Source organism: Bidens hawaiensis, unplaced genomic scaffold (genome assembly GCF_021521415.1).
Source record: "Bidens hawaiensis isolate Kalapana, Puna unplaced genomic scaffold, B.hawaiensis_p1.1 tig00013943_1, whole genome shotgun sequence".
Classification (NCBI taxonomy): Eukaryota; Viridiplantae; Streptophyta; class Magnoliopsida; order Asterales; family Asteraceae; genus Bidens; species Bidens hawaiensis.
Window position 1 is genome coordinate 623,011 of NW_027492193.1, and position 11,280 is coordinate 634,290.

Genomic DNA, 11,280 nt, shown 5'->3' on the forward strand with positions numbered 1-11,280 from the left:
TGAGGTTATATGAAATAAAGAGTGAACGCTCTAATAAATTTTTAAAGGGTGACGTCACCGGTACACCACCCTCAAAAGTTCTGACAAACATGCTTGTAACCTCACATCAGTCGTAAGAGGTTATTAAAATGTTACATGAAACAAGTGTTATAATATCATAAATTCGTATCCGATTACTAAACTGAATTACGAGTTTCTAGTCTGATTCAAATAACGAACACCCTTACGAAAGTGTTACATTAAAAAACATGTTCTAAAATATGCCACGTGTAACAATGCCATTGGCATCACTTCTCAACCTACGTGGTTGGCCCAACAAAGACTCCTAACGGTCAAAAGTCAACACTCACAAAGACTTGTTCGTTATTTAAAGTCTTCTTCATTCAGTTCACAAATAACATAATATCATGAGGTTATCAATCTATGGTGTTGCTATGTTATTACTCTTCATAACTCTATGCTCCCATCACACCACATATACCGTCTATGCCGCCACTTCCGAAGGCGTTGAGGTAATAAGCTTTTCGAGTTACAAATATCTAGTTAACACGTTTAGCTTAGTTTAGTTTAGCCGAGTTGCTCACGAGCAACTTGTGATCCCACAGATAAAAAAAACTCGAAATGGGCCGAGCCTAGCTTATCAAGCCCGAGTCTCAAATAAAACTCATTTAGTTATTAAGTCCAAGCTCAAGCCTCGTGTATTTTTAAGTTTTAACTATTTCGGACTTCTATATATTAATTTTGTTGGAATAATCGGATAAAAAACACGATATTTTGTGAGAACTTCTCATAACTCTTTCAATATTATTAAGAATGAAAACAGAAAATTACAATTACCGCTAGACCCTCTATTTATACTAACAAATATTTGATAAACAAGTAACCATGGACTAAGTTTAGTGAGGGCCGGGGGTGACCCCTGTTTTTTTGGTGTAGTAGTGTAAATTAACTCATTTTTCGTCCGAAAATTTGTATACGCGGTGCAATTTTACCTGTTTCCGACCGAAAATTTGAGCCCCCCACCCTATTTTTTTGCGCAGTAGTGGAAATTAACCCATTTTTCGTCCAAAAATTGTATCGCGGTGTAAATTTACATGTTTTCTGCCGGAAATTTGACCCCCCCCCCCCGATTTTTTGCGCAGTAGTGGAAATTAATCCATTTTTCGTCCGAAAATTTGTACACACTGTGCAAATTTACCTGTTTTCGACCGAAAATTTGATCCCCCGACGTTTTCGTCCAAGCTTCGCCACTGCAAGTAACTTAAATCTAATCCTAATATGACTCAAACCCTTTAAATAATAAATCTATTATAATTCAAACTCCAAGTAAACTAATATTTTCACTTCTAATATTTTCACTTAACCCCTCCAACTTTATTTTGAGCTTGTTTCAGGATTAACTTCCAATAAATTTAATACGATGCACTGCTGAGTTTGAGCCGAGTTTAGGCTCGTTTAGCCCTGAGGTTTAGTTCCCATAACCCAGTCAACCCAAAATGGAGTATTTAGGGAGTAAAACCGTGACGTTTAATTTTGTTAACGGGTTTGGCCCGTGAGGCTATACTTGTAAACAATTAATAAAAAAACTTATTCTAACAAATGAAAAGAAATAGAAAGTACAAAAATGTATATATTTAAATAATAAATAAGTTAGTTAATTAAGTAATAATTTTTTATCAAATTTAAAAAAAAAGAGATAAAAAGAATAAAAGAAAAAAAAAGGAAACGGGCCAAAACCGCTAACAAAATTAAACGTCGGGTTCCATTTTTGGCTAAATGGGCTGTAGGAACTAAACCACAGAGGCCAAATATGTATAATAAACAAGCTGAGCTCGAACTTGAAAAAAAAGATTCACAAGACGAGCTCGAGCTCTCGTTAAGATGAACATATTTGACTTTTTAAGGATAAATGGTCAAAATTCTAAAACTGACATAATCACTAAATTTTCATGCATATTAGAACTTAATATATTGCATTTAGACTCATGTTTTTTAACTCAACTTGTAACAGATTACTTATGGATCAGTGATCAAGTTAATGCACGAAAAGACAAAATACCGGCTGCACTCGCACAACGTGCCATACGGGTCAGGCAGCGGGCAGCAATCCGTTACTAGTTTTCCAAATGTAAATGATGCCAATAGCTACTGGGTATGTTCATATTCATGTTTTCATTTTATTTATTTTTTTGATATGTTTAATCATTAAATTTTAATGGTGTCTGCAAGCCAGATTGTTGGATCGGATACTGAGACGTCCGTAAAACGTGGTGATAATATAAAAAGCGGGTCCGTTATTCGGCTGCAACACATGAGAACTAGGAAGTGGCTGCATAGTCATTTGCATGCTTCACCAATGTCAGGAAACCTTGAGGTGAGTGGCTTGTTGTTTTGGTTGGTTGGTCAAAACGGGCTGGGTTGACCCGCTAACACTTCTTAATGCTGTTTTAAGAATAAAATATAAATATTATACGCGCTAGTAATAACCTAAGTTATGAATAAAATGATTTAAGAGGTCGCGTCGGTAATAAAAAACATTTTGTGCTATTTTTCCGGTTTGACGCATTCCTTTTTTTAGCATAATACTATTGATCCTGATTGTTAGGGGTGTAAACGAGCCAAGCCACATGTGAGATACTCGAGATTAGGGGTGTGCGTGGTGCGGTTTTTGGCTAAAACCAAACCAAAACCAAAACTTCGGTTTATGGAGTTTTTGAAACCGTTCGGTTTCGGGTTTTTTTTCAGGTTTTGCCATTTGAGCTTGAAAACTTTAGGCCGAAAAAAAAAGTTGGCAAAAAATAATGAATTTAGGTACAAAAAATTTGTTAATTGTAAAATAATAGACTATTATACATTTGATCAAAAATATTGGAGTTAAATATTTATTAAATTCTTATAAATTAATTAATATAAAATTAAAAAAAAACAACAATTTAGGAATTCGGTTCGGTTTTTTAGGTTTTTTTACATGCAAAACCAAAACCGAACCGTTAGTGCGTTTTTTACAAAAACATAAAACCAAACTGTCGGTTTTTGTTTTGGTTCGGTTTTTTCGGTTTGGATTATTGATGTTTTCGGTTTCGGATAGGTTTTTTCGGTTTCTTGCGCACCCCTACTCAAGATCGGCCCGGTAAAAGTTTATTTGTGCCAAGTTTGAACGAACTCTAGCCTGGGTGTAAGCCTAAAGTAAGCTTGTTCAATAAACGAGCCTGAGCCCGAATTAGCTCGTGATACTAAACACGCCTATTATTTATATAACTTTTATTTAATATATAAAGATATATAAAATGAAATATATGTATCTATATAATAGTTAATTTTATATGTTAATAATGATATAATAACCAAAAAATATGTTTGTTATTTTTTATATAAAACATATAAATATAATAATATTAAAATATATTTATAATGTATATAAGGTAATTAGTAAATAATATAACCAATTTGTGTTTTTATGCAGGTGAGTGGTTTTGGAGATGATGGTAATTCAGATACAGGAGATTTTTGGAGGTCAATTTTTGCTATTTATTTTTGTATCAATTTATTTTATAAAATATAATGAAAGCATCTGAAATTTGTTTTTTTGATGTTAAGACTTGAAATTTTGGGAAGTGGGAAAACATGGAGACAAAATCAACGCATAAGGCTTCGCCATGTGGACACAGGCGGATATCTACACAGCCATGATAAGAAATACAGTCGCATTGCCATCGGTCAACAAGAGGTCAAAAACACGCCATGAACATATAAAATGTGTTTATTATAAAACCATTCTCACGCGTGATTTTATAAACTTTTTGGCAGGTTTGCGGTGTTAGGGAGAAACGAGCTGATAATATTTGGTTGGCAGCAGAAGGCGTATACCATCCAACAAACGAAAGCAACGAGGCAATGTAGTTTTCGCCTTTCGGGTTATTTATGTTTATAGTACTGTTTGTGGAAGTGAGAACAGTCTGCTTATTAATGTTTCTGTATTAGTTTAACTCCTTACTTTACGTAATGTTGTGTTTTACCTGATCTCATTGATTAACATGATATCAATGGCATATGACTCGTTTACTTATAAACGAAGGAGAACCAGTCTCGTTTGTTTCGTTTAGACCAGTTTATTAAAAAAAAACTATTCTTACATTATTTTTGAACAATTATTTTTTAAAATTATATGCTTTAAAAAACATAACTAAATGTAATAAATTATATTTAAATAATAATACTATATAAAAAATAATAACTTTAAAATACATCTTTCAGTTTTAAAACTTCAGATATACAAGAAAATGCATAACTAATGAAATAAATATTATTTCATATAAATTGTTTTTAACAGGTAAAAGCCACAACTCCATAATCATAATCTTAATGAAAATAAAGCCAAATGATTCAAATAACCACAATCACATAAAACCGAAAGTAAAACCCGAAACTCCATATTCATAATCTTAAACCATTCAAAATTTCCTAAAACAAAAGTTCCCGAACCGATAAAACAAGAAAAGTTATCAAAAACACGTTCGAACTGTTGTCCTTAGTGAGATTTCACATACTCCTGAACAATGTGAAGACCTTCGCTTTCCTCTCCGTAATCCTAAAACAAATATTAAAAGACACATAATTTATGAACCGTTGAAAAAATTCGATCTATATAATATATAATAATAATAAAACCATGAATGTACCTTCACAACGAGGCACGAGCATCCGACAACCTTTCTCGCCTTCCCTTCGGAATCAATCTTGCACAATTGAAATCAACGATTTAATTATTCAACAATCATATATAAAACACAAATTTTAATACAAAAAATTATTTTAAAAAATTGAATATTTAAAGACTTACGCCAGCCCATTCGCCAAGGGTCTTTGCAGCCGGGACGGTGACCAAGCTAACATTATGGTCAGCACAAAGTGCTTTGACCAACTTAAGATAATCGGGCTGGTTGCAATCCTCAGCCAACACACAAAGCAAAGCAGCGTGCTTTTCAATCACTTTTGCAGCCTCGTGCAAAGACCTCCATGAGCAAGCGACTTTCTTAGCACAAGCTGCAAAGCGGTCATGATATCCATTGGCTCCCCGAGTGCAGGGGCGGGTGCCTCAACTGGAACAACAACTTCTTCACTGAACACACAACAAAACAAACAATTTGAGATATTTACAAAATAAAATAGTGAAATATTTTGGTTAACTTACCCTGCCATGTTTCTGTAGATAAAATCTTCTCACAAACTGTATCAAGAAGAAAATCAATTAGTTATAGACCGATAGTATAAAGATATCGTTAATAAAAAAGAGATGATATCATGAGACGGTGAAAAAGTATTGTTTCAATAATGTCACTTGTACATTTTTTCTAACTATATAAAATCACTCAAGTTTTAACGTTGTTCGTAAAAATTTCTTCCTACTTAATGTTAAACTTTAAAAAAATCACTAAATAATAACCAAGTTACATATATGTTCTAATGTTCCATTTAGGCCACTTATTTTAACACTTACAAACTTAAGTGAAACAATGCAGAAACTGGTTACTAGCAAGCAACAAAATGTGATAATTTAGATTATGTACATGGATATGAATCATATGATCGATAATATGAATAACACACAAACAATTAAATATAAATGATATAACTAACTTAACATGCCATACATTTGAATTTTAATTTTTTTTATTATGAAAAGGTCATACATAATTCATAATAAAATATAATGTTTACATCAACACAGAAGGCAAACAGGCAACAAGCTACGCCGCAAGCTCTTTTTGAATTGCAAAACTCAATGTTTTGAAAGCGGCTAAAAGCTGTTATGTGTATTTTAGTTTAATTTGTCAAGTTTAAAGCTTTTTAGCCGAGTCCAACGGGATGCATAGCAATAACTGATTACTAACAGATTTAACTATTTAAAAAAAAAAAAAAACTGTAATCACATAAAAAAGTTGCAAACTTTTCACAATTACCATCAAAACCAAGATTCAAACAATTATAAAAACCCTACATTTGAAATTATAAAGCTTTAAACTTGACAAGTTCAACTAAAATAAACATTTAACATCATGTATTTAACATAACAATAGCATTATAACTATAAAAAAATCACAAAACCCTGATTACAAAGCTAATCCACTAACAGATTTAACAATTAAAAAAAAACAACTCAAAATTTTGTACAGTGACAAAAAAAAAACTGTAATTACATAAAAAAGTTGCAAACTTTTACTATTACTATCAAAACTAATATTCAAACAATTATAAAAACCCTACATTTGAAATTAAAAAGCTTTAAACTTGACAAATTCAACTAAAATAAACATATAAGTATGTAACATCATGTATTTAACATAACAATAGCTTAATAACAATTTAAAAAAAATATCACAAAACCATACCAAACTAATCCCACTAACAAATTTAACTACTTCAAAAAAAAAAAAAAAAAACTGTAATCGCATAAAAAAGTTGCAACCTTTCACAATTACAATCTAAACCAATATTCAAACAATTATAGAAACCCTACATTTGAAATTAAAAAGCTTTAAACTTGACAAATTCAACTAAAAATAAACATATAACATCATGTATTTAACATAACGATACCTTTTATTTATAACTATAAAAAAACCACAAAACCCTGTTTATTAAACTAACCCCATTAACAAATTTAATTATTTCAAAAATCAGCTCAGAATCCTGTAAAGTGACCACAAAAAAAAAACAAAAAACTGTAATAACATAAAAAAGTTGCAACCTTTCACAATTACAACCAAACCCAAGATTCAAACAATTATAAAAACCCTAAATTTACACCCATTTTCATAAAAAAAAAACTTCTATAATTTTGTAATCAAGATTAACAATTTGTAATCAAGATTAACTAGTGTAACAAAAAAGAGTACATACCATTTGGCTCTAAATAGCGTGGCTATAGTGAAAGATGGACAGTGAAGATAATGGCTCAGCACCATCGACCCCGGTCACACCAGGGACACCCGGTGCACCGCTCTTCAGTGGGTTCAGACCGGATAGGAACCATGGTTCAAATAACTTTAGAAAATCACTTCTAAGTAGCTTTAAGTGTTTTAGTGTTGAAACATTGGCTAAAGAAGAAGGCACACTACCTAGTGTTACTTGTTACCTACCCCCTCCCCCTATCTCCCTAGCAAGAAAGGTCGGTACTACGATTTATCTGATCCCACTAGTTAACAGAATACTGGTGGGGTCCTATGAGTTTTTGTTAAGAGTTTTCATATTAATAATAATAATAAAAATAAAAATAAATGTGTATTTTAATTTGGTTTATGACTTTATGTAACGGTTTAACAGGTTGGAGCGGAATTCATAGGGACCATAACCTTGATATTCGCTGGGACGGCTACAGCCATTGTGAACCAAAAGACACCAGGGTCAGAGACCCTGATCGGGCTAGCAGGCTCGTCTGGGCTCGCGGTCATGATCGTTATATTATCTACCGGTCATATCTCGGGTGCCCATTTGAACCCATCAATCACCATTGCTTTTGCAGCCCTCAAACACTTCCCATGGAAACATGTAACCAATATTGACCTAGTTACACTTTATATAACTTAATCAAATCAACTTTTTCCACGTGGCTACTAACTAGATTATGTTTGATTAGGTACCATTGTACATAGGAGCACAAGTGTTGGCTTCAATATGTGCAGCTTTTACATTAAAAGTGGTGTTTGATCCAATGATGGGAGGTGGTGTGACTGTTCCTTCAATAAGCTATGGACAAGCTTTTGCTTTGGAGTTCATCATTAGCTTTAAGAACCTTTATTTCTTTCAACTCTTTATATTATTTCCACCTTCACTTTCGTTACCAAAAGCAATCTATGATAATTATGCGAGTGAAACACTGTCCTCAGCAACGTATGTGAAAGTTATGAGTGACAGTCGTTAAATTGTCGGTATGGATTATATTATTGGCTAATAAATCATAGTTTGAATTATTAAAATTTAAATTTAAGTGGAAAAATCAAACAAACAAATGTCTAAAATATCATTTAATAAAGAAGGGCCTGACGCAATCCTCCAGCGTCAAACTAACAATAGACGGTTTAACTCCGTCTAAGGTATGCATTTATACTTCGGCTATGAAGAGGCATGTCACTGAGCCTGAATACGCCGTTGTTCTTGGAGACTTTGAATTAAAGTTAAGGACTTTTATGGGATACATATAGTTTTTGGTTAGAAATGTGTCTCAGGGTTTTGGTTGTACGAATTACGATCCATTATTCATTACTATAATCACTTTTCTTATTTATCTACTTAGTATTATGGATACAGCTACAATTTTTGTTAATACTAAGTACTGCTTGTATATTTATTGTATTTATTTGTTTTTTTTCTCCGCTATCTAGAGGTGTAGTGTTTAAACTACGTGTCACTTTTATTCGGTCACATGAAAATGGTTTTCGAGCTGGGGTCTCTTTAGAAGCAATCTCTTTATTTTTTGGGATAGAGATACGGTTTGTCTACATCCCATCAATCTCATATCCCGTTAATAGCTCTGCTATTGGTGATATTTTGGATATTAGTGTTTATAAATTAAAGTATTGGTTTTCTTATGCTAACGGTACAAATTGGTGCATTAAATTCATGTTCACATGCAGTATAGTGTGCATGAATTATATTACATCCAAGACAAAGGGACTCATGAGTCAATGATGAAAGTTAAAAACTTATAGTCCATGTTCCCTTGAAACTTCAATTATATATATATATATATATATATATATATATATATTCTAATAATTAACTCATGGTGACATACACATGTCAATTTATATTTATATATTAATACAATTTTGGACTGTTCTTGATCATGTAGATTTGCCCTCATGAATTCTTATTAGTTTATTACCTGTCACATGTTCTTAAAAATTAATCAACTTGAATTTGAAAAATATTGTCCAAAGTTGTGATATTTTGGTTGGTTTGGAAACAAAATATTGTTTTCTTTATAAATTTGCGGTAAATTGATAGTACACTTTAGTTTATAAATTTCTAGACCCGTCATTGTTGTATTCAAATGAAATGAATATAATAATAAGATTCTCGTTCTGCCACAGGTTGGCGAGCTAGCAGGAATCGCTGTAGGGGCAACAGTCATGCTTAATATTCTCATAGCCGGGTACAAAGCTCAACTTTTTTCTTGCACCACTTGTGTTATTTTCAATCTATAAAGTCAAGAGATAATAAGAATTTGTACTATTTTATGAGAACATGAAAATAAGTGGTATAATCAAGCAACAAAAATGTAAAATACATGTGTAGACGGGTCAAACAGGCATGGCAGCGAGTCAAATTTTGATATAGAATAAATATAGGCGTGGTCGGGTTGTGTTGACCCGTTGATTAAATTGATTTAAGCAACTAACTAAGATGATATTTTTGACCCATCTACTTATAGATGTGTCAGTTCGGGTTAGTGTTTTTTTTAATTAATATTTAATGTGTCAAACTGGATAAAATAAAAGGAAAATGAAAGTTAAGAATGCGACCAGTCACATTTTCAGTATAGATTATTATTTGTCAACAAACTGGTTATTAAAATCCAATTTGTTTTAAACTAAGCATATTTTTATAAATAAAACCATGATTTTAATTTAATCAACCAATTTCATGACATATAATTTTTTCATTATGCTCATTTCACATGTAATATATTGGTCTTAATACAGGCCAGTCACTGGAGGATCAATGAATCCGGTACGAACTCTGGGACCCGCAATAGCTGCAAATAACTTCAAAGGCTTATGGATCTACCTCACGGCTCCCATCCTTGGTGCATTAGCCGGTGCAGGTATTTATACTGCAGTTAAGCTGCCTGAGGAAGATGGCAATGATCCTAGTAAATCTCAAACACATAGCTTTAGAAGATAGCCAAGAAACTCATTTTAAATGATCACCTATGTGTTGCCATCAGCACGCTACTCATAAGAGCTGATACGTGCTCCATTAAGAAGCCTTCGAATGAAGTGCCAGGTACAACGAGTTAACGGAGATTTTATGGGTACATATATAGTTACGGTTATATAGTAATACATGGAATTGTTGTATCTTGGAAGTGTGATATTTGAAAAGTGTAGGATCTTTCCTATTAAATCATATCGAATAAATATGACTTCCGGGACAAATTTGTAACACTTTAAGCGAATCTTACATTGACCTTGTTTTGAAGATCACCTACAGTCACTGACGAAACTTGAACTGTTAAATAGGAGGGGGCCGAAAATATAAAAAATTAATATTAAGTTATTAAACATAAAATAAACCAATATTTTTCACCAAATAAAAATCATAAATTCTAGAAAAACATAATTAGTTCTTTTAGTTGGTTTGGTATGAGCTATTAATACTCATATATTACCACTTTTAAGCCCAAAAATACTATTGGAAGTATATGTGCTAAAATTTATCGAAAATATATGGGCTATGTTTAAATTGCTTAGCCCAAACAGGAGGGGTCGTAAGTCCGGAACTCCTCACCCCTTATAAGTTCCTTCCATGTCCATAGTGGTCCATGGTGACTGGAACTTAAATGTTCAAAAGTTCATTGCAGTTTAAGTTTATGTTGACCAAGTTTGGCTATGATTAATTATGATTTAATTAGTTTAATCCTAATTGATTATCTTTGACTACATGAGTTTAGATATGTGGTAATAAGTTAGAGTGGGTCATCACATTAGGGTGTTATGTGTTATAGTGTAGTCTTGAAAGTCATGACAACTCTTAATGTAGCAATGTAGCATTATAGTATCAAAAAGTCATATCATATGTAACTATGATCAACCAAGTATGTCTATGTTTAATTGGTTATGGTTATGTTTTAGTAATTATGTCTATGTTTGGATTAACTCATGTCTTATTGTGCCATATAGGGTTTTAACGGACATTATATCTCTTAGTTAGACTGATGGGCGTTAATAGTATATAATAGTTTTAACTGGTTATATTAGGTTTTAACGAGTCATATTAGATCGTAAATAGTATAATGATTTGCACACGTCTTAATATTTAAGAGTCAGAATTGTTCTTAAGAATCCTAATTGGCCTTAAGCGTCATATTCAAGTCTAAACTATAGTCCCGGTTATGATTACAAGAACTATGCTGCCATGAAAATGATCGAAACGATCAATATGAATTGGAAAAATTGCCAATCCAAACGGTTGCGTTTCTTTATTATTGTTTCTTTTGATTATATGGGCTGCCTAAAATCTAGCTTCTCTTACGAATCAAAGTGTTAATTCAACCCG

At 32.4% G+C, this 11,280-nt stretch overlaps 2 protein-coding genes and 1 pseudogene across 3 annotated transcripts; 2 read left to right on the top strand and 1 right to left on the bottom strand.

Moving 5' to 3' along the window:
- The first annotated feature begins 373 nt into the window (after nt 1-373).
- LOC143545399 (stromal cell-derived factor 2-like protein) lies at nt 374-3,954 on the top strand. The gene is made up of 6 exons (XM_077037311.1): nt 374-512; nt 2,012-2,152; nt 2,234-2,374; nt 3,464-3,513; nt 3,598-3,727; nt 3,808-3,954. Exons 1-6 carry the CDS (start codon nt 408-410, stop codon nt 3,898-3,900), a joined length of 660 nt encoding a protein of 219 aa, XP_076893426.1. The 5' UTR covers nt 374-407; the 3' UTR covers nt 3,901-3,954.
- A 379-nt stretch (nt 3,955-4,333) lies between these two features.
- LOC143545400 (small ribosomal subunit protein eS12-like) lies at nt 4,334-5,289 on the bottom strand (annotated as a pseudogene). The gene is made up of 3 exons (XR_013137421.1): nt 5,192-5,289; nt 4,680-5,119; nt 4,334-4,588 (listed from the first exon to the last, which is right to left on the bottom strand). The product of XR_013137421.1 is annotated as a small ribosomal subunit protein eS12-like (transcript).
- A 1,591-nt stretch (nt 5,290-6,880) lies between these two features.
- On the top strand, nt 6,881-10,205 carry LOC143545406 (aquaporin NIP6-1-like). The gene is made up of 5 exons (XM_077037316.1): nt 6,881-7,168; nt 7,324-7,548; nt 7,637-7,900; nt 9,093-9,154; nt 9,705-10,205. The coding sequence occupies exons 1-5, from the start codon at nt 6,935-6,937 to the stop codon at nt 9,904-9,906; spliced, it is 987 nt and encodes a 328-aa protein (XP_076893431.1). The 5' UTR covers nt 6,881-6,934; the 3' UTR covers nt 9,907-10,205.
- The last annotated feature ends 1,075 nt before the right edge of the window (nt 10,206-11,280 follow it).

What these genes read in the sequence shown, in the direction of transcription:
- LOC143545399 (XM_077037311.1), top strand. Translation starts at nt 408, where the DNA reads ATGAGGTTATCAATCTATGGTGTTGCTATGTTATTACTCTTCATAACT. An exon ending in CCACTTCCGAAGGCGTTGAG is followed by an intron (nt 513 to 2,011) that starts GTAATAAGCTTT and finishes AACTTGTAACAG; the next exon opens with ATTACTTATGGATCAGTGAT. An exon ending in TTGCCATCGGTCAACAAGAG is followed by an intron (nt 3,728 to 3,807) that starts GTCAAAAACACG and finishes ACTTTTTGGCAG; the next exon opens with GTTTGCGGTGTTAGGGAGAA.
- LOC143545406 (XM_077037316.1), top strand. Translation starts at nt 6,935, where the DNA reads ATGGACAGTGAAGATAATGGCTCAGCACCATCGACCCCGGTCACACCA. An exon ending in CTATCTCCCTAGCAAGAAAG is followed by an intron (nt 7,169 to 7,323) that starts GTCGGTACTACG and finishes ACGGTTTAACAG; the next exon opens with GTTGGAGCGGAATTCATAGG. An exon ending in CCTCAGCAACGTATGTGAAA is followed by an intron (nt 7,901 to 9,092) that starts GTTATGAGTGAC and finishes GTTCTGCCACAG; the next exon opens with GTTGGCGAGCTAGCAGGAAT.